Here is a 22922-nt window from a genome sequence, read left to right as displayed (position 1 = left end):
AATTACTGCCAGTGTTTCTCCCATTATTTCTTAAGCATTATTGTAGGCGCCTTATTTACATTATCATTAATCTTTGAATTAACCATCAAAAGAAGGCATTGTTGTCTCTATTTCATAGATAAGGAAACTGAGGCTATGAAGAATGAGCTTTGTTCAAGATCATATAGCTACTAAAATAATAGAGTCAAGCATCAACTCTAGCCCACATTTTCCCACTGTGCAGCATTTAATTACACGTACAGTTTCCTAGTTGATTGTAACAGAACTAAAAAGCAGTTACCACTTGTTGTTGAATGAACTGTTAATTAATGTTTCATGCTTTCAAGAGTTTTTTTCACCTTTCTTACCTCATCTGTTTAGGAGGAGTATTTTTGAGTCCGTTTACCCCAAAATGTAATTTAAAATAATAACTAATAATAATAATAAATGTGGGGAGGGAATAACCTCACAGTTCCACCATATTTAAGTCCTATTTAGCACCAAAAACTTTATTGTCTTTAAAAACTAATACACAGGAGGAAAAAAAAAACCACACAGTTGATTCAATGTCCCTTACATTTAGAAAGGATGGGGGGTTTCGATGAGTGAACAGTAAGGATGGATTTGTATGAGCTACTATTGACTGTTCATTTTCCCACCTGGCCAAAACTGATCAAACGACATTACCCATGGCAATTAATTTTCCTATGCCTCACTTCTTCAACAAAGTAGGATTAAACTGTAAATTTCTAAAGGGCAAAGACCGTATCTTATTCTTCCTTATACTCCTAGTATCTACTTCAATAAAGGTTGTTGAGCTAACCTCAGTGGGGAGTAATACCTAGATTAGGACGACCATTAATAGAAAGATCTGAAAGATTACATTGTACCAGTTCTTACTCCATTTCCAGTCAGGAAATGAGTATTAGGATTGCTCTCTGGATCTCTCCCTCCCTTGCATCTTTTTATGTGATTCTGCAGGCTGGTTTCAGGGATTCCAAATAACTAGGAAAGAATAATGTGCCAAACTTTGCCCTTTAGTTACAGATGAATCCCACTTGGGAAGCAGATGCTTCTGTAAGAGAAGGGGCTGAGAAAAGGCAGAAAATGTGGTAGAGATGTAGGAGTGTGCTACAGCATTCCTGGTGGGCTTGTGACAGCTGACTGCGCCCATCTCTTCCCAACTCTGTGTTCAGTGACTTCATGTTGATAGCAATGAAGGGTTTTCCCTTCAATTTTAAGGATTCCTACGATAGAAAAGACTAAACTTCCTTATGAGAAAATTATTGTTATTATATCTCATTATTACTTATAATAAACAGCTCTTCTATAGGAAACCCCACTTGTCAGTGTATCACTCTAGACCTCAAACTTTCAGATAAGCCCCAGACCAGGTGTTAGCATTTAGAAGACTGTGTTTTTAGCTTAAACTACCTGTTCTGAAAGTGTGGCTTCAGGACTAGCAGCAAAAGCAACACCAGCATTACCCAGGAATTTGTTAAAAATGCAAATTTTTGGTCTCCACTGCAGACCAATTGGATAAGAAATTCTGGGGACTGGGCCAGTTTTTACCAAGTCCTCTAAGTAATTCTGAACCACCGGCTTCGACTTTGTCTTACCATAAGGCCGTGGCAATGACAATCCAGTAAAAATGCTTAAGTTATGCTAAAATATTCTCTCCCATCCTTCTGAAGTCTTGATCCAATAAACATCTCTTAATAGATGCTCATGAAAAGTTCTTTTATATATTATTTAAATCTCGGACACACCATGTGTTAATCAACAATTCTCCTGGGTGAGACTGCATTCAGTTGACAGATTGCAATATGTTTATCGTTTGTTGAAAGTGATTTCTAATATTTGACCTTAAATCCTATTAAATAGATGGAAATCCACAGAAATTCTCTTAAGAAATATCCAGAGAAATATTTACAGTTCTGCTACACCTCTTGTTGATCAATTGTCTGTGCAAACATGAGAAGAGAGTTCATCTTGTTACTATATTGACAGAATATAAAGGTGAAAGTTGATTAACTTACAGGAATAGAGTCACATTTCAGGTCCACAAATGAGAGTGTGGGGGTGGAAGGAGGAGAGAAACCTTGAAAGGCATTTGACAGGGGAAGGTTGTATTCCCCAGATAGCCCTGTCAAGCAGCTCTGTCGACAACTAAAAGAAGAAAACAAATAAATTGGATGCTGTGTGAATGTCACAAGACCAGAATATAAACACGTATGACATGGGGAGAAGTAAATACCAATAATTCACGTTCTCACAAAATGTTTTAGAGTGGGATCTTCTAGCTATGCTGGAATGAAAAGGAAAAAAAAAATGATGTCTAGGTAAATCTCCAAGACACTGGTCCAGCACTCACCTTTTATTCATAATGCCAACCCTTAAAAAGCACCACTGCAGGTACAATAGGGCCAAATAACAAAAACAGAAACAGTGTGTGACAGGACTCAGGACTCATCCATCTAGAAATGGATCTAACATTCAGAGAACATTTCATCTCTGTTTAACTTTCTAACCCACAAGAGAGAATGCAGCCTTCATTCTAAGCAGACAAAGAATATCTTTAGACAGAAGGTGGAATTTAGCACTTCGGTTTTCTCTTTACACTAAAGAGAAAACAAATTGTAGACACGTGCATCCAAAAATTGATTTAAGATGACAGTAGTTGTCTTTTGTTCCCATTGAAAAAAAACTCATTCCAAGCTTTTCTTATTAGCATAATTCTCCATCTGTACATGAACTGACTGGACAAGTTCTTAAAGCCTCGCTGCCCTCTCTACACTACTTTCCCCGATGCTACCCCACTCTTATTTGGCTTTGTGCTCAGTGACACCACCTGTCCACCCCAGGCCTGGGTGTCTGGTCCAATGAGTGCCTTATTGAAAACCTTACATAACTGCTTTTTTCCTGTTCCATGAGGCTCACCTCACCAAATCTAATGGAAGCTCTGGCCCAGAATCCAGGAATGTTGTTCCAGATAGACCTGGCGGGTCTCTCATTAACATGAGCTCCTCCTCCCTTCCTGGGAAGTCAGAACACCCTGTCTTCCTGGAGCGTCCATGTCCTGCCAGCTCAGGAAACAAGACCCTTAGTCTGGCGTGAGAAATCTGATTACCTCCCCATGGCCACAAAGCTTTCAGTTTTAAGTTTCGATAAATGCTACTCTTCTAAAAGGTGCTGAACACCAATAAACCCTCTGATACAGAAGTATTGTTCTAACATGCAGATCTGTAAGAAAAAGAAGTCCCCCCTCCTGGAACCCACTGAGCCCTAGCACAAGGCTAAGAAATTAAAATGTGTTGAGTTTAACCAGGTTCCATAGCAAATGTGCTATACAAAGATCTCAAAGTGAAATCCAAAAATCCAAGAGGGTAATCAGTTTCATAATATTTAGACATGTTATGAAGTAAAACCAAGATTATAAGAAGTATATTTAAGATGCTTTCTGTTCAAAAGAGTCAAAAATTCTGCATAATTGGGTAACTTGGCTCTTTTCTATTTTCACTAGACTCTTTCTGGATGGTCTAGCATTTCTAATGGCTTCAATTACTTCACATATGCTGATGACTAACAAGTGTTTATCTGCAGCTCAGACCTCCTTCCTGAGCTCTAGGCCCCTGCAGTGAGCTTTGAATCCATGTGGGCATCTTCGTTTTCCACTCCCATTCTGCTCTTCCTCTTGTATCTTGTGTCTCCTTAAATATCAACACCATCCACCTGGCAGCTCAAGTCAGGTGGCTGAGCACCTTCCTGACCCCTCCGACCCCAGCAGCCTTCACATCTGGTCTTTATTTAGGGCCCAAAGATTCGGCCTCCCTCGTGCCACTCAAACACACCCACTCTCTCTCCCCACTGCTAGCTGAGCTCAGGCACTCATCATTTCTCCATAGATGCACAATGGCCTCCTAGCTGGTCTTCCCTTCCCAGTGCATTCTTCACAGCCTGAAGGACCATTCTCAAGGGCAAAGTAGATCATACCATCCCTCCGCTTCAAACGCCCTAGAAGGAAACAAAAGTCCTTTGTGACCTACCTCCTGGCCATCTCTGTAAGCACTTCTTGTGCCTTCTCTTATCCTCTGCACTGGAGCTATGGGAGTCCTCCATGTTTACTCTGCACTTCTGCATGCCTTTGTACCTACTGGTACTTTCTTGACCCTTCCTCACATCCATCTCCTAACTAGTTTCTGCTTATCCTTCCAAATCCATCTCCCTTCAGGAAGTTTCCCCCAGTTGCCTTTGGGTTAATCACCCCTCCTGTGTATTATGGAAGATGAGGTCCCAGTACTTAGACGGTATTCTAACTTCACTGTGCTCTCTTTCCCCACTGGACTGAGAGAGAGAGCTCCTTGAAGGCTGAGACTCTATCTTTTCACCTCTCAGTTTCCAGAGCTGTGCAAAGGGTCTGGCTAGTGTATGTCCTCAAAAGAGTTCTGTCAGTTGACCATGAGAAATGCCCTAGAATGAGGTCATATGTTCCCGGGCACCTTCTTGCTGGAAACTGGCCTAATGAAAGCTACAAAGGAGTAGATACTACTAACGTGGGAAAATTTGTTCAAGCAAGGCACAGAGGCAGATTTTTAACATGCGGGTCCAGTTAGGCCTGATTGTTGGAATGTGTCTCTCATAAAGACAAAGAGAGGAGTCTTGGCAAGTGCCAGCTTCACAAGAGCCTCTAGGGACAAAGATAGCCACGTGGGAGAGAGCCCAACCCTGTGCATGCACCTGCAAACAAACACTAACAAGGGCGTATAGGCACGTGCTTCAGGATTTAACAATCTTCACAGAAGCAAGTTGAGGAGCCTCCATCTGGTTTGTTGCCAATGAACAAAAAAGGAGGTCTTTCTTCCATTGTTTCAGTTGTGTAAATTCTTAATGTGACAATACATAGTGAGTCCCTACAGGTCTTATCAAACTTCTGCCTAACTTTTAAAAATGAACTTTGAGAAAGAAGTTCATCCCTGACTTGGAAATGTCAGTCATGTTGTGGTCTACACAAATAACTTCAGTATCATTACTCTGCATCTGCCGGTTCTCTGCTGAAAAGTTGCCTCCCTGGGTCCTACCTGCTTTGTTTTCTACCCAGATCTCTCCAGCCTGTGCCATGCTCCTGTATTTTAATGCTATATCCCTGTGCTGGGAATGTTACTTACTATTAATTTATCAGCCAGTCCAAATGATGGAAGAGCCGGCACTAAAGGAAGGTCTGGCTTTTGGCATCACGGCCCAGTAGAAACCTGAACAGCGCTCAATTTGAGAACCCACGGGGGCACAAGCAAGTTACTGATTATGTAAACAAGGAGAGACTAGGATAGAGGCATTACCCTAAAATGCTATGTTGATGTTGTAAGTAAACAGTTCTGCTACCCTGTGGTGTAAAGCTAGCCCTAGGGGTAGAAATTATTACCAAACCAGTCATTTAATGGCTTACCAGGTGACACTCAGCTACCCTTCAAACATCCGTCTCTAGGAAAACCGTGCTTAGCAGAAGATGCGCTTAGGGTTGCTTAGGGTTTCTATCCTAAAGTACAACTTAGCAACATTTTAATGTTTCCAAAATTAAGGGTGAACAGATACACTTTGATTAGAAACTCTAAATCACATTTGCAAAACTTCAGGGCACTAAAAAAGAAAATCTGGTTTGACAAAGCAGTCGAGTATCTTTTGTCTCAAAGTTGTCATTCCTCTTCCCAGCGTCCTCTCAGCCAGACACGTGCCTTTCTTTCCTTCATGGACACTCAGGCACGTGGGGATCACTTCCTATTTCTCCCTTGCCAGTGTCCTCCTATCAGCATGCAATAGCCAAGACATACAGATTCTGCTAGGACCACAACTTTCCTCTCTGTCTCTTTCCCTGACTTTGTGTCATCTCAGCTCCTGCCCACCTGATATATTAATTCTGCTTAGATTAGTAAAATAATAATCCTGATGTGGGTTGGATGCCAACCCACCCAACACCACTGCTCATTTTCCTGAAACATGATGCCTTGAATCATGTCATTTGTCTGATTAAAAATTTTCACGGGAGTCCCACTGCTTATGAAATCAATCCTGTATCCCTAGATTTTTAACTTACCTTTCTGCTCTATGTCTTGTTATTTCGACTGCGGGTAAATGTTTACTACTCTCCCCCCACAATTGTGCCATCCTACCTCTGTGCTATTGCTTGTGCTATTTCACCCAAACCACCTGGTTTGAGTGCTGGTTTCATTATTTACTAGCTTTGTGCTTCTGTTTCCTCATTTATAACATGAGGATCATAACAGCACCTGCTTCATGGGGTTTTGTGATGATTGCAGAGGAAATCCATACAAAGCCCTTAGAAGATGGCCAGCACAAAGTAAGTAGTCAGTAAATGTTAGCGATCATCATTATTATTATCATCATCCTTTTCAAGGACCATTTCAAATCCACCTCTTTAGTGAAGTCTTTTTAAATTGCCCAACTCAATGTTGTTTTTTTCCTCTTTTTGTACTTCTCTGAATAGCATTTGACATGTAATGCCCTGCCTTAGAATAGCATGTCCACTTATCTTGGCCTAGACTGGACCGTACACTTATTGAGGCTGAGGAGGTTTTATTCATCATTGTACACGCGAAAGGACCTTGCATAGCACCTGGCACATCAAAAGGACTTAATAAATACTGGCTAAATTGAAACAAATTGATTTTACTATTTTAAAAAACTCTGTTCCTCGAGCCGAGAGAAAAATAACACATAAAGATAAGTAAATGAAATGAACACCTGGATAACAAGGATGTTATTGGTGAAAGACACTGAGATTGATGTCATTAGAATGCACGACTTGCCCTGATAACATCCTTCCGTCCATGTTCTCCATTGCAGGTCTGCCTAGTGGCGTATCTTGGTTTGTTTATGCTTTGTGTCTCATATCAAGTTGACGAACGGACATGTATCCAGTTTGTTATGAAAGTAAGTTGTTATTTTTTTCTCTTTTATCGTCACGTGGGGAAAAAAACACAAGTACAAAATAAAAGAATGATTTTTAAAGGGTTGCATATCAGATTATACTAGAAGTTGCATTTTTAGGCAGGCCAAAAAAATGTTTTAGGAGGGCATTCATCCAGACCCCAAAGGTAATGCTGGTCTTTTTTTTAAAGTCGTAATTTCCATGCACTAAGTTGGCATAGATCACATAAAGTCTGTCCTTCAATGCCCTTACAAAGAATTTTGAAAATTCATCAGTTCAGCAAAACACTTGGCCAGGGAAAAGGTGTCTCTGTTACTGCCCACTTCCATATCTTGGGGTTTTTTAGAATATTTTAATAGGGAAGCAGTCTAACTGTATTTCCTCTTGTAGGTGGGATCACTGAGACAAAAAAAGTACATTGGGTGCATCCAAATGATCTGTGCCAAGAGCCTGAGGGTATTGGGGGGGGAGGTAGGTGGGTAGGATACGCATGGTTTAACGTGTGTGTGTGTGTGTGTGTGTGTGTCTTTCACGTGCATGTGATTTTTTTCTCCATTAAAGACAGTGCATTCGGTCGGAGCCCATTCAAGTACACAGCATTTTCACTGCACAGTAGAATCTAGTCCAAAGGGAAACATAGACACACCCTTTTACAGTTCAGGGAGATAAAAACCCAACCTGGCAATCAGAGCTAGGAGAAATCAAATTCCTACATTTTCTTTCAACCACTTGTAGCAGACAACAAAATGTTTTCTGTAATATTCGTTTGTTGGGTATTTTTTTTTTTTTTGGTCCACTCACACTGTTTACTTTTTCTTCATAACCAAGCACATAACAATTAGATACTTCTTTGTTCACAAGAAGCATAATGCATAAGAGTAAGTCAATTCTATTATTTAGAAATTACAAAGAGGCAGAAAAGATGTTTTTTATTCTAGTATGGTTGAAGTGGTTGACATAAAAAAGCAAAGTGCTTATATTATATGTAAATATATTTAAATCATGTTGTAAAAGGGTAATAATGGAATAAAAGTGCTCACATTATATTAACTAGTCAAAAAAAAGCTGGCTACACAAAATCTATGGTGTGATCCTACAGAAATAAAAAAAAATAGCTCTCAGTGCATAGAAAAAATGGTTATCTGTGAGTAGTGGGAGGATGGCTGCATTTTGTAGTTTCTTCTTTAATTCTGAAATGTTCTCCAATAGTTAGACATAACTTTTCTAATTAAAAACATAATGGGGGTATTTGGGTGGCTCAGTCGGTTAAGTGCCCAACTTCCGCTCAGGTCATGATCTCACAGTTGGTGAGTTCAAGCCCCACATCAGGCTCTGTGCTGATAGTGCAGAGCCTGCTTGGAATTCTCTCTCCCTCTTTTTCTGCCCCTCCCCTGCTCTCTCTCTCTCTCTCAAAAAATAAATAAGTAAACTTAAAAAAAATAATGGATTCTTTAAAAAAAAAAACCGACAGAATTTGGTGGATATACCTACATTTGGAAATTTTAATTTTTCTGTCTGAGGGTGTTCCTTAAAAAAGGCCAGAGAGAGCAGACATCAGTCCATGTTTACTGTTTTTGTAGAGGTCTCACTAAATACAATAAGGCTTAGTGATGAATTAAAAAAAACAAAAAACAAAAAACAAAAAAAAACCCTGGAAGCCTAATAAGAAATGGCCTGTTAAATTACAGGGACCTCTTTCACTAGGTAAAAAGTGCTCTACACTACGTTCATCAGCTTATGTGAAATGCCCTCGTTTCCCCTCCAGATGACCCAGCAGAGGCCCCCAAAGCCACCTCAACATCTGCACTTGAAATAAGGAGCAAGGGCAAAAATAAAATAAAAAAGTCACTGCCAATGTCAGCCAGGTTGAGAATTCCCCACTAGGAAGATCTCATTAGCCACCTTTTTTTTTTTTTTTTCCACCTGTGACAGACATTGACAAATACGGAGGCACTTTTCTCCTGAATGTGACCTTTAGTGATGCTTGCTGCCAGCTCTCTAAGGTGCCCGCTACGTTATCTTCAGGTCTAAAATGAGCTTCAGTCAATCTCCAGGTTTTCCGAAGGCACAACAGGTTACAGCAGACTTTCCTTGTGTTTCCACACCATTGGATGGGGGGTGGGGGGGAGGAACGAAATGGATCTTCATGATGTGTTTCTCACTTAGCCTTACGGCATTTTAGTGCCTGCATATACCCTGGCCTAATCTTTGTTGAAGATTTTTTCTCTTCTGACCCAGATGGCCAGGGCAACCAGTCAGGGGGTGCTAACTGCGTCTCTCTGCAGCCTGAGCACGCGCGCGCGCACACACACACACACACACACACACACACACACTCCCTCCCTTTTTCTTGGAGACAATAGCCACGGGACTTGTCTTTTCATCTGAGGCTAGCGCAGTCCGCTCTCTGGCAGGCCCGCGACACCACCGGCGCATTCTTTCTTTCTCCCGGGGCTCTGCCCGCGGCCTTGGCGGGCCATTCGGCCTCCGATTGGGCCGCCTGCCTTTCCCCGTGGCCCTGTTTTCTCGGGGCTCACCTTGGTTATTTGCAGAAACGTGTCCGGTTCATGTGCTTGCAAACACTCCCGGGCACATTCCCCAGGAGGGCATTTAAGGCGCACTCGCCTGGTGCCCACAGCCAGGAGGCCCCTGGGCTGCTGCTGCCGCCCCCTCCTGCGCGGCGAGCGGCAGCCGAGCCTCACCACCCCTGCCACCCGGGAAGGTAATTAAATCGAAGCCGAACCGCCCTCCTTCCAAAGTCACCGAGCGTTGAAGCCGCAGCCGGGTACCAATTAGAGGCAGCGAGCGAGCGGAGCCGCGCCTGGGCGCCGCTGTTACATAAGCTCCGGGGGCCTCGGCTCCCCCGCCCGCTGCCGAGCGCCAGACACACGGGCTGACACCGGCAAGACAAATGCGTCCCGAGCCAGGCTTTTATCAAGATATATTTGCTCGCATTCCCAAGGTCATCGTAAACACTTTCATTGATAGTTTATTCGTGCCGCGTAGGTAAAACAAGCCACTTGATTTTAAATTACAGATTCTAACCCAGAAGATTGTTGCTGTCAGATGGATTAAAAGCCAGTGAAGGGGGGGGGAGGGGGAGCGGTTGGGGAAATGCTACAGCGTTGCAGATGTAGCCCGCAGGCCTGGGGGATCAAGTATACATTTATGTCTTAGCATGGATACGAAATTTGATTCTGTGGTTCACTCCTGTTTACTTGGCCTGATGCTTTCACAGAGTGGGAGATGCAGGATCACAATGTGTGAGCTATGCACCAACGAAAGTGTATTCATATTCAAGGAGCTAAGGGGCAAGGCTTTTGTTTGGGCTCCCAGCATATTTAAGTTGCTCACTTAAAATTGAGCAATCCCTGTGTCTGTGTAAATGTTTACATCTTTTCTACAAGCCAAGCCTGCATTGTTACTCCCACATGACAGAGAATAAGACAAAGCCCGTAAAGTTGATACCCTAAGAGTCTTGAGAACTGGCAGCTCTTTCCATCTCTAGTAATTTGTTTATTGATTTCACAAATACTTAAACAGTGCTGCTATGTACTAGAGGCAGCTCTAAGCCCTTTACAGATATCAACTCTTTTGATCCTTATAATAAGCCTATGACCATAGGGCTATTATGATCATCATTCCAAGTTTAAAGGTGAAGTAACATAGGTGTGCAGGGGAATGATCAATTTGCTCCAGGCCCACAGCTAAGAAGGGGAGAATCAGGCTTGAAAGCGGGCAGTCTGGCTCCCCTATTTATGCTCATAACCATCACTCGGCTGTACACTTGTTAAATGTCTTGAGCAAATCTTCCAATATCTAAGCCAAAAGGAGATCTTTTAAAAATAGGCAAACTTTTGGGGTACATGGGTGGCTCAGTTGATTGGCTTTGATTAAGCCCTTTGATTTCGGCTCAGGTCATGGTCTCGTAGTTCGTGGGTTCAAGCCTCACTTCCAGCTCTGTGCTGACAGCTCAGAGCGTGGAGCCTGCTTCGGATTGTGTCTCCCTCTCTCTCTGCGTCTTCTCTGCTTGTGCTCTTTCTTTCTCTCTCAAAAACAGAATAAACATTTTTAGAAAAACAGGCAAAATTCTCATTTCAGCAAATGGGTTTTCGTGACTGTGTGAGAGAATAATATTTTTGCAGCCATTCGAATTACTTACAGACTGAAGGAGGGATTATTGTCATTGCCTCAAGATAGTGTCCCAATGAATGTTATAGAAATCTGCTAAGGATGTGTGTGTGTGTTGGAGGTGGGAGGGTTATTACAAGACTTCCTCAGTTCCAGCCATTGATGGCAATAAAATGTGCAGAGAAAACTCCAATTGGGGCCATTCTGCTAAGCAGATGACTCTCAGGTGGGAAATTACCCCTTTAATTTGGGCCTTCCCTCCTGGTAAAGTCACCAATGTACCCATGTTCCCAAAGCAAATAGCTCCCAGGTCCATGCTGCCTGCACTGGAAACACAGTTACAGTGGGTACACATGTACAGCACCACCAGCACGATTTAATTTGGCTCTTGGTATCAGGAGTTTGAAGTCAATCGTCAGGCCTGAATATTTCATAACAACCCAGAATATTTCAAATATTCTGCTCCAATGTTCCCACAAAAATAAAAACTCCTACATTTTAGCCTAAGCACTATAGTTTTTGCAGGAAATATGGCCACAAAAATTTAGGTGATGTGTTCAATTTCACAAATTAAATATTTCCTTTTTAAATGTTTTAATGGTGCCCCTTGTATTTATCTGCTTCCCTTCCTCCAAGGGAGGACTAAACACATTGAATAGAAGTTATCCTTGTTGGAGTGCTTGGGTGTCTCAGTCGGTTAAACGTCTGACTTTGACTCAGGTCATGATCCCTCAGTTCATGGGTTCGAGCCCCACTACATCAGGCTCTGTGCTGAGAGCTCAGAGCCTGGAGCCTGCTTTGGATTCTGTGTCTCCTTCTCTCTGCCCCTCACCCCCCTCATGTGCTCTCTCTCTCTCTCAAGAATAAATAAACATTTAAAAAAACCCTGAAAATTACAATAAAAGAAAGTTATCCTTGTTATGTCCCTGAGATATAAGATGTTTCAATAAACTGTTTCATGGATGAAAAAACTTGAGTTCCATCTGGCAATTCTTCAAGAGATTTGAAAAAGATTAGTGTATGCGTTTATGATATCTTTGATGAAGACATGCAAAGAATCCATCCACTCCTTGGCTTTGCAGCCATGTTAAGACAAAGTGGCTTTAACCAGTTCCACTCTCTTCCTGTGCCCTTAGTCAAGCTTTCAAGCAAACTAGACACATAGATAGGGCACCAGCACACACACACACACACACACACACACACACACACACACCACATTCAAGAAGAAAAAAATACATTTTTAAGTATTCTATATTTGAGACTTGAAAACACTTGAAATTGTCACCATGTGGGAATAACTCATTTGGAGGACTTTTGTACACATATTTTATAATCTTGGCTATATGTTTTTATTTTAAACTACATATCATTGGAAGTAGAGAGAGTGCATAATCTTTTCAGAGCTGCTTTAATCTAGCCCTGGACATGAGTAGAACTAATCTTACTTTGGGGAGTTCACATTCATGAGAACTGCCCTACAAACAACATTGGACTATGGTAATGTACATCTCACATTAGGAACTTGGTTCAGTACACTAGTCCCGACAGTTGGGGCTCTGTTCCTCATCTAGAGCCTCAGTAGGTGGGACCAGAAACATTTCCAGTAGGTGAGTACAATCCCAAGAACATTTCTTGTCATATAAAATGGTTTATATTGTGACTGTGTCAACAAGCACTCACAATTTTTGATCAACATATTTCAAGTGTAGGCTAAATGTCTTGTTCGGGGATTCCATGGTTCTTTAGCAGCAGAGTTGGAACTTGAACCAGACTTTTCCATCACAAGGCTATCAACACAGGCCAACGTGTTTAGAGCCTCGGCAGCTGAGGAGCCATTTAGAGTTAATTTTTGTACTCAGGAACTAGATGGTTAGAGGTAGACTTGGGTTGACACTTGTAGGTGAGGAAGCTGACATCAAGTCGTCTACCTTCTGGAACCATAATTTTTTTTTCTAGCAACCTCTTACTGGGGCTCCTGGCATTTCTGGACACAGGTTGGCAACCACTATATTGACCACGGTCATTTTTATTAACCTGTGTTGCTAGTTGATCGATCACTGCCAATTTTGGCCAATACAGTGTTTTCATTGCCTTCTAGCCTTTCATTTACCTTCTAGCCTTTCTGCAGTCTTCATATGAGCAGCTTTTGAGGTCAAAACAATCATGGCATGTCTTTCAGGGATGGCTCTCATGTTTGGGATTCATCTAAAGTTTGCTACATCCATATACAAGTATCCACCATCAAGCTAATATTGTTGGCTTGGTGTATGCAAAGCACTCCGCATCCATATGGCAAATAAAAATACGATCAGGGCTTACGGATTGCTTCACTAACAAATCGACATGGAACCATTCCTAAGTCACGAGTACTCCGTTACTGAAAAGACAACAGCCCCATCCTTCAGGGAACTTCCTGCCAGAGAAGAAAAAGACCAGCTTTTATTAATGAGTTTTGTCAATAGTCACCCGCTGTGCTTTGTAACTGGAAAGGTTTTCTTCTGCTTTCTTGCAGCTCTTGTACTTTCTGCTGAGTGCCCTGGGCTTGATGGTCTGCGTGTTGGCCGTGGCCTTCGCTGCCTACCACTATTCGCAGCTCACACAGTTTACCTGTGGAACAGCACTCGATGCCTGTCAGTGCAAACTGCCCTCCTTGGAGCCGCTCAGCAGGACCTTTGTGTACAGGGATGTGACTGACTGTACCAGCATCACCGGCACGTTCAAACTGTTCTTACTCATCCAAATGATTCTTAACTTGGTCTGCGGCCTTGTGTGCTTGGTGGCCTGTTTTGTCATGTGGAAACACAGGTACCAGGTCTTTTACGTGGGTGTCCGAATGTGCTCCCTAACAGCTTCCGAAGGCCAGCAGCAAAAGGTCTAACATACTCGCTCAAAGGCAGGAGAGAAAACAGCACACTGACTAGCTGGGGTCAAAAAAGGAAAAGGATAAAGAGAAAGAAGAGGAAGAAAGGAAGAAAAAAAACTTTTGACAATAATATTCACTGTTGTAAATGAATATTTTTCTATTTTTCAGGAAATAAGAGCATTTCTTCAGGTTTCTATAGTATTTTTAAAAATTCTTACAGGGAAAATAAGATCCAAATTGACTTTAAGACATTAAAAGAACACTGAACGGGGAAGGAATGGCATACATTTATTTTTGCAGGTTGGAGTTTATTTCTTAGTACAGATTACCCCCACCCCCGCTTTCTGAACATAGAGCATTCCCATGAAAACTTCCGTGAACCGAAATGGGGTAAAGCGAAGACACTGTTTTGTAGAAGCAGAAATCTTCAGATTTCTTTTGGTTGGCGAAAATGGGTGCTAATGTAGATATTTCCTAAAGCAAAACGGCGTAGAGCAAACTTTCGGATAGCGGGGAAAACCTGTACTCATTTTATCCATTATTTATATAATCCTCTTTCCTGTTCAGTTTATAGTGTGCATTGGCATTTCAGGACCACTTGCTAAATTTTGCAGTCGTTTCCAGAACTTCCCACCTCCCCCCATTCCTTTCACTATGCCTTGTAGAAAGGGGGGAGAGCTGAGCAACTAGGTTGACTCTCTGGATTCTCCCTGGTTAGAGATGTCTTCAAGGCATGAAACAGCTTCAAGGGTCAGAGTAGAAAAGGAAGAGACTTTGCAAAGGCTAAATAATTATCAGCACCTGGGCTGGGGTGGAGGCCTTTTCTCTTCAGCTCCCTTAGTTTGGCTCTGTAAGTAGATCACTTACTAAATACTTTGGATGATTGTCTGCTTCTCAATAATTGAAAGTCGGTGGTAGTTGTATTCTTAATGATGTAGAAGGCTTAAAAATAATTACATTATGCTTCTATTCTACCATCTAAAACAAATCATTAAAACTAATTTCTACCTAATTGTTAATTATAATTATGCTCAGAAGCCTACTTAATGAGCCCTGTCTGTACTTATGTAGCACCATCGGCATTAGGAGAAATTACTCTCACAAGAGAGGAGGCTTAAAGATTCTTTCTTCTGAAAGCCAAGCTTTACAAAGGAGAAGAAAAAAATTTCTTTATTAATAGCTCAGGTTAAAAATATTCATTTAAACAAAAACAAGAGCATTTGTAATGGGAAATGTTTATACAAATAGCACATTTGTGATACGTTATAAAGTATCTCTCTTGGCAGCTAAGTACTTTTGAGGAAGACTGGGTAATGCCTAAGTGTTCCATTCACAAAAGTGCATCTGATATGCAATCTTATTATTGATATTTGTATCCAGTCAACCTAGAGACTTAAACTAATGTCTTGATGTCCTTATTTGAGCATATGCCCATTGACTTGGAAGGTAATTTTTATTTTGTTTTGTTTTTAAGTTACTGTGACTTAAAAAAGCACAGGCACGCTGGGGTGGGAGTCTTTTCTCTCTTACTTGGTTCTGAACAATACCAATATTTTAAGGAAGGAGCTCAGAATGCAAATGCATGCAGCATAAATGTTATCAAGATCTTTCTCTCTTAGCATGCTCTATTGAAATCAGAAATTCAAGATAATAATTGAGATGAATTTGCCTCTCCACATTGCCTTTTGATATACTCTGCTAGTCATGAAATTCTACCCTAAAAGAAAATCATTTTCTTGTTTGCCTTAGAAAATAGTTGAACAATTCCATTGGTTGTGACGATAGTGTCAATTTCTACACAATATAAATATCCAAATAAAAGGAAAAACATTAAGTCAGTTAGTTGGAGAATTGTAAAAAGCTTTTATGTCCTCCAGATAAAACACCTGATTAACAGATGTTAAAACCTTTTTTTTTAATGTATTGACTTGCTTAAAAAATGGCCTTCCTACACACCAGCTCAGGCCAAGAACTCACACTTAGTAGATAAGACTCTGGAGCAGAGGTTGGATTACACGCAAAAACTATATCGAGAGAACACCAAGCATCCGGATGATGACCTAAAAAAAAAAACAATAGCTGAATCCATTCTGATTTGGACAGTTTTTGACATAAAGAAGAAAATGACAGAGAATCTGAAATATTGTAGGCTGTTCTGTAAAGAGAGAGAAACTGATGATTTAATGCTAATCGCTATGAATCAGGCACCACTAGAAGCACACCCTGAATTCCTTTTTATAGCAAACACTACTGGTTTTATATTAGAAAATTAAAAGTCTACACATCACTAAGGTGCTCAATGTTTTACAAACAATTCACAGGGTATTTCACATGGTAGAATAACTTTAGTTTATGTGTTTCTTTTTCTAAATAATGCAACCAGAAAAGGATGAGACAATAAGTTTGATAATAATCAGGATATATATATATATATATATCCTGATTTATATATTTTATAAATTTATATATATATATATATATATATATATATATATATATATAAAATTATGTATGTAATTAAATCATTCTTAAATCTCCAAAGGAAAAAAATAATCATAAGTGAAAGAAGGAACAAATAAATAAAGAAGGAAAGAAACCAAGAAAAGATTCCTGTGCTGTGAACTCACTGAGTATTGATACATGTAAGAATTGTGTTGCATGAATAACAAACTGCTTTACGCTGGATTTAAAGTATTTTGAGGTTGTGTTTTGCAAATATTGAAGTTACAATAACCGGCAACAGAAAAGGAACAGAGACACAGCTTTACACTTAGCAAAATGTTACATTTAAAATCTGACAAGGAGCCAAGATGGTGACTGTCTCTTCTAAACCATAAAACAGTAAGATTTGCGCAATCCTCCTCCTCTTCCACCTCCTTCAGGAGAATTAAATGAATCAAGACTTTGGAAAGAGTGGAAACTGCCGGGACTTGGCAGTACTTGAAATAGGAGGAATACAGCAGCCTAAATGTACAGACTTTGTAACCAAGCCCACCCGATCGGTCTGTGCCTTCACGTGACCACCATCTGTGCCTCCCTCGCTCTGTCCAAATTTGTGGAGGCAGCTCCTTGGAGCCAAGCCTAAAAATATAGCTACACCAGGCCCTAGAAACTGTAGTCAAGTAACAGGCCTGACTTTTTTCCCCTCTTTGAATTAAACGTCTGTCTATATGATCTCTTTGGAGGGGTTTCCAGCTGCAATAGCCATGTGTTCTGACAGCGAGAGCCCATTATGTGTGTGTTTTCTATTCATGGGCAGGACATCAGAATCTCTTAATATTCTTGTACTTCTCCTCTTGCATGCATTGTATCTGGAATATGTTTATAGATTTTTAGTAAAAGGTGGGGTAGAGGTCATCCAAGGAAGATTCTGAAGGACAACAGTGGAGTAGTTACTTAACCAGAAACAAACTGAGAAGTTGCCCTGAAAACCAATCCTATCCTGTCACGAAACAAACCTTCACATTTTCTAGTAATTACCTCTCAACTATTGCCATGGAGCCGTTAATTTCTGTAAATCATGCTGGCTATCAGTTTTTACTATACTCAGAAAACTCTGTCATGTTTTTAGATGTACACTGAATATGCAGGACAGTGTTAAGAAGAGCTGATGGCCAAATATACTGACTTGTGGTGGAAACATTTGTTTCGATGAAGGCTCAGTGTTTCAGCCTGGGCAATGAATACCTTAATTCTTTTCTTCTGATTTTCTCGATTATCTTCTTGATTATCTCAAATGATTATCCCCTTCAGAAATATCGGTCTGCATTTTGGTGTTGTGATTTCATTTTCCTGCCATTGATGAAATAGTGAATAGAAAACAAAGTGCTTTCTCAAGGTATGAAGTGGTGATTTTTAAAGGAGATGCGTATGTGCAGATTTTCTTTGTTAATAAAATTTTCATAATCTCTGAAAACACCGTGTTTGGATGTGCTTTGCAGTATGTTACACGTGAACTTGTGTACAGAAAAACCTCTCAGGTTAGTGTTTACTTCCAAAATTAGGTTTTGGAATAGATGAGAACTAATACTCATTTTGACTCCTTTATTCAGGGACTGTCTCTATTTTGGTACCTGCACCCACTGTGGAAGTCAAGGTTATAAATGCTCCCCAGGCCTGAGCTGAAAAAAGATCTTGCAAAAAATACTTGGAATGCTGATTCTTAATTTATATCTATTAATGTCAAGTAAAGCTTGGCCTAGAGAAAGGAACACACGTTTGAGTGCTGCACATTCAATCATATCCTACATTTAATTATATGGAAAAACACACGGCCTAATTCCATTTCAAATCTGAATGCAGGGACTCCTTATGAACTCTGAGGCAATTTAAATAGTTGATTATACTGTAAAATGTGGTGGTTCCTTCTGTTTAATTTAGTTAGAAAGGCTTGTAGAATGTGAAAAGAAAGGAATAATGACTTAGCATACACTCTCTGAGGTGGATTTCCTATCCTTAATGTTAGGGCTGCAGGTCCCAGGGGGTGGAAATCTGACTGCCACTTTCTGGCTGTGTGACTTTAGACACACCATTTCATGTTTAGCTTCCCCATTCGTACAGTGGAGAAAAACATAACCGCCTCACAGTATCATGGGGAAGGTTACACGAAATAGCACTTAGCAAAGTAACTGGCTCCAAGAGGCTTAGTAGACATTTGGATTCTTCCATCCTTAGTTGGGTTCTGCAAGCCTGTGATGCTTCTCATCGATGCAGCCTCCAGTCCCCACATCCAATTGGAAAAATGGCTCTGCTTTGCTAACCCCTTTGGTGACTCCCTCTTTTATAAACCAGGAACATTATCAAAGGAGCCTCCAGCAGAAATTCTGCTTTTTTTTTTTATTAGGCTCCACGCCCAGTGTGGACTCATGACCCTGAAATCAAGACCTGAGATGAGATCAAGAGTTGGATGCTGAACTGACTGAGCCACCAAGGCACCTCAGAAATTCCACTTTTAAAATAAGATAGCACCAACTCTTATTGATGATAGTGCACAGAATTATGGGCTGGCGGGATCCCTATTTGTTGGTTTATGCATCTGGATGTTTCCCAATTGTGGCCATCTTTTCTCGGTTCCTTCCTTCAGGAAGACCTAGAAGCTGAGGCATTTCTTCTGATTTTCATGTCACTTTGAATTATTTTGATAGAAGTGTGTTTAACCCCAACATTTTCAAATGAAGCTTCATTGAGCTCTGGTACATTATCAGTCCCCTGTATTTTAGGTTGTGATGTACAACCCCTCATTTATTTAAAAACCAACCACCAACCACCTTTGATATGCTTCACTCTGTGGGTCGCTGATTCTCATTCAAGAATCATAAAAACGTCTAGTTTTGAGCGTAGTCAGCAAATACCAACCGGAGCTTCATTCTCCATATTGGATATGAAAACACTCATATAAATCTTTAAATTTGTGGCAAGTTATTGAAATTATACGGCCAGAAATCTACTTTTTCCATTGATAGAGTCTATCTATCTTTATAGCTCATAATAAGTTATTATATTTATATTAAATTATTTTTTTTGTTTGACAGACTCATCTTTATGAAGTACAGGATTAATATTGGCTATTTTACTTTTAAAATTCAGACTGTAAGCAAATAAAAATGAAACTAATGTATGGGGGTGCCATCTTGAAGACAGCAACTCATTCTTTCATTTCTTTCCAACAAATATTTATCTATGTTTCTTGATCCCTTCCAAAGCATAGGATCTGAGAGGAAATCTCTTTTGTTGTTGTTTGGGAGGGTCACGAGAAAGACCCTTTAATCAGAGGCACACGGGACATATGCTCATCTGTTATTCTTGGGAAAAAGCAGATACAGGGCCATGATCCAGATTTCCACAGAGACATGAAGCCTTGTGTTCAACAAGGCGCTCTGACTGGAGCAGGAGGGATGTGGAGGCCTGGAGAGTCTTCTGTGGCACACCCTGCCCCTTCAACCCGGAAGTCGGCTGGAGAAGAAGGTGAGCCTCCCTGCTGCTGGCAGGAACTGTGGAGGAGGCTTGGCTAATGCCTGATGAGGGAGCTGGACGAGGAGATATCTGTGGGCAGTTTGGGGGTCTCTGAACCTGGAGATTTAGGACTATGTCTCTCTCTAGATGGGGTGCCCTGCATCTTCTTTCTACCCAGCCGCCTTTTCTCAGAAGCCCACACTGTGTTGTCTCTGCCCGGCCAGGTACGATTGTAGAGGGCAAGACGGTGACTCGCAAGGACCACAGGGGGCTGTGGCCAGAGAAGATGACTGCCATCTCGTGCAATCCACTCCCAACTGGTCTCCCTACATCTTCCTACGCATGTTTTAATGGACTGTTGGTGACCCAGTCACCAAGAGGCTTGAAAGTGGTGTGCTGGCCACAGTGAATTAGCAGAGATACAGGAAATAGAGTCCGAAAATTATGTGACTAAAGTTGTCAATCGCCTCAGTGGATCATTTTTAATTCTCTTTCACTCAGGATAGAATTCATGTACTCTTACAAAATAACCAATGATCCATCAGGTATCCTTATGGGCACGAGTAGACTTTTAAGTATTTATTAATTTTTTTTTCTCAATTGCAACAAAAGTGACTATACAATTGAAAAGAGAGAGAAATTGTTTTAATATACAGAAGCTTAGGACCACGGACGCTGAACATGGCTATTAAACTAACGGCTGGGAACATGCACTCAGGCAAATGCAGGGAGGAATGATACCATAAGTATGTTTGGGGTCTGGATGAAGTGACCACAAGTGAAACCCTGGATTCCAGTTGGCCTCGCCTGGGTTAGAGTAGGAGCAGCCATCTTGGTGCGACCCTCACACCCACCCACCATCAGATATTAAAATTGCTTTGGACAGGGTTGCCTGGGTTGCTCACTCAGTTAAGCGTGTGACTTTGGCTCAGGTCATCATCTCACGGTTTGTGAGTTCGAGCCCTGCGACAGGCTGTGTGCTGACAGCTCAGAGCCTGGAGCCTGCTTTGGATTCTGTGTCTCCCTCTCTCTCTCTCCGCCCTTCTCCTACTGGCACTTTGTCTGTCTCTCTCTTTCAAAAATGAGTAAACATTTAAAAAAATTTTTTAAATAAAATTGCTTTGGACAGTTGGGGATAAAATGACCAACAAGGTCATTCTCTACTCTTCCAGAGAAGAGACTGCTGCCCCTCCCCCACCTCATCCTATAGCTTTCCCCCTCCCATCCCCTGTCCCATTTCTATGACACTCAATTGACTCAGGTATCCTAACTCAAATGCCCGGGGGTTAAAACCTTAAAATACAGAGATCCCTATAAATATTGTTTTCATTTGAATAGGATATTCCTAAAGATCAGGAAGCTTCAGTTACAGATAAATGAGGCATGATGCCAGGGCAGGGAGACCTGCCCAGTAGTCTTTCAAACTCAGCCATGTAGGTAGCCACCTACTCTGTCTGACCAGCAGCATCATAGTTGCAGAGCTGGTGGGACTTGGAGAACATTTCCCATTAGCCTCGGCTCTGGCTGTGGCTTGGGAACCTGTGTGGGTCTGCAGCTGAACAGGCCGCTGGTTACAGCTGAGCAAATCTCTGCTCAAACTAGTTTCAGGGAAGCTTCCAGAAGTCTAAGGGAAGAGGTTTTCCTCCCACAATTTCAGAGGGCATTTTACTGTGGAAGGCACAATGAGTGGGAAAAAAAAAAAGGGTAAGAATTCATGCAGAACCTCTTTGCCCCCAGTGCCCAGCTCCCTGAGCATTACTTGTGACAACTCACCAGGGTTGACTGACTTTTTGCAGACCCCCAGGCTTCTCTATTCATCCCACACAGAACACCCTCAGAGACTTGGCTTGGCTTCACATTGCTGCCCAGAAGAGGACGTGTCAGGCAATAAGCAATAAAAACGTTCATTTCTTGTTGAAAAAGTCCCAAATTATAACTAAACAGGGTGATTTTTTTTTTTTTTTAATTTCCAAAATGTGCTTTTCCCCTAGAGTCCTTGAGCACAGACTCGTGGTTTTGTCTCTCCTGGGTTTTACAGTCTATCTGCCTCAAGCCAAGAGACTTGGCTCTGCTCCCCCTGAGTCAGAGTCTCGGCTGGTAGCTGAACCCAGGAAGCTCTGGCCCCACATCTCTCCCTGGAACCACCAGACCACACAGCCTCCTGTGCTCAGTCCTTTGGCTGGGTATCCTGCCTCCTCTTTGTTTGGAAAGAGATGTCTTACGTAACCGTACAACCTACTAAATGCTCCATTGTCTTCCACTTCGGAGAGCTCAAAATAACCCATTAGTGACTTACAACTTATCGCAAAGATAGAATCTATTACCCACATCCTCACGGCCCCCATGGAGCAAGCCTCACCTATCTTACTTAGATCAATCATCAACAACGAGACTTAACGACTCTTGTCTTTGGGGGAACGCTAAGTTCAGCGCAAGGTACAGGAAATACAAAGCCTTGTTTATCTATAGGTCACAGCGCTTTGCTCGAGCACCACGTGAAAGTCATTTGTAATTCAAGATTGAGACAGGCATAAACAATTCTGATCTGATGATCTTTTTACTAATCTGATTTTGATAAACAGCTGATGAAAGTGGAAGGTGTCTGGTCACCAGAGGAGAGATACTCAGGCAGGGAAATCAGTTTCTCTTACCTCACCGGGCAGGGATTTATTTCGAGGCTCCTGTTAACAGTCCACAATGCGAAGAACTGTGATCACCACCCTGGACTGCAGGAGCCTTCTAAGCAGTATACAGAAACCCACTGGGTAAGGTCTTCTCCTCTGTCTTTATTTTCTATGAATCTCTGATTAGCCCAGTTGGGAATTCTAGTAATTACTTAAGCTGGCACCTCTAGAAAAAAATATACCTCTTAGGATTCAATTAAAAATGAAAAGAACCTCTGTCTGCATGGTGTTGCCAAGGAGTTTTCACTGTATAAGGCAGGGGTGTAGACAAGGATGAATAAAACACTCTGCATTAGGTGACATTTCCATCTGGTTTTGCTGCCAGAGCAGCTCTGGGGAGAGAAGCTGGAGAGAGTTGGGGGCCAGC

At 41.5% G+C, this 22922-nt stretch overlaps 1 protein-coding gene across 3 annotated transcripts in view; it reads left to right on the top strand.

Annotated features, from left to right (window-relative positions):
• The window catches only part of SSPN (sarcospan), a 37343-nt gene extending 19508 nt beyond the window's left edge, over positions 1–17835 (top strand). The window contains exons 1-3 of one of the 3 annotated variants that reach the window (XM_019452271.2): positions 6250–6331; positions 6838–6924; positions 13569–17835. In XM_019452271.2, the coding sequence (XP_019307816.1) occupies positions 6281–6331; positions 6838–6924; positions 13569–13934 (504 nt within the window). In that variant the 5' untranslated portion in view covers positions 6250–6280 and the 3' untranslated portion in view covers positions 13935–17835. Of the gene's footprint in view, positions 1–6249; positions 6332–6837; positions 6925–13568 lie in introns of those variants that run through there. The other 2 variants (XM_019452270.2, XM_053894913.1) reach the window with 2 other exon arrangements.
• Positions 17836–22922: the final 5087 nt, after the last annotated feature.

This window comes from Panthera pardus, unplaced genomic scaffold (genome assembly GCF_024362965.1).
Source record: "Panthera pardus isolate Hobbes unplaced genomic scaffold, ASM2436296v1 HiC_scaffold_6, whole genome shotgun sequence".
NCBI classification, from domain to species: Eukaryota; Metazoa; Chordata; class Mammalia; order Carnivora; family Felidae; genus Panthera; species Panthera pardus.
This window is presented reverse-complemented; position numbering and strand designations above follow the sequence as displayed.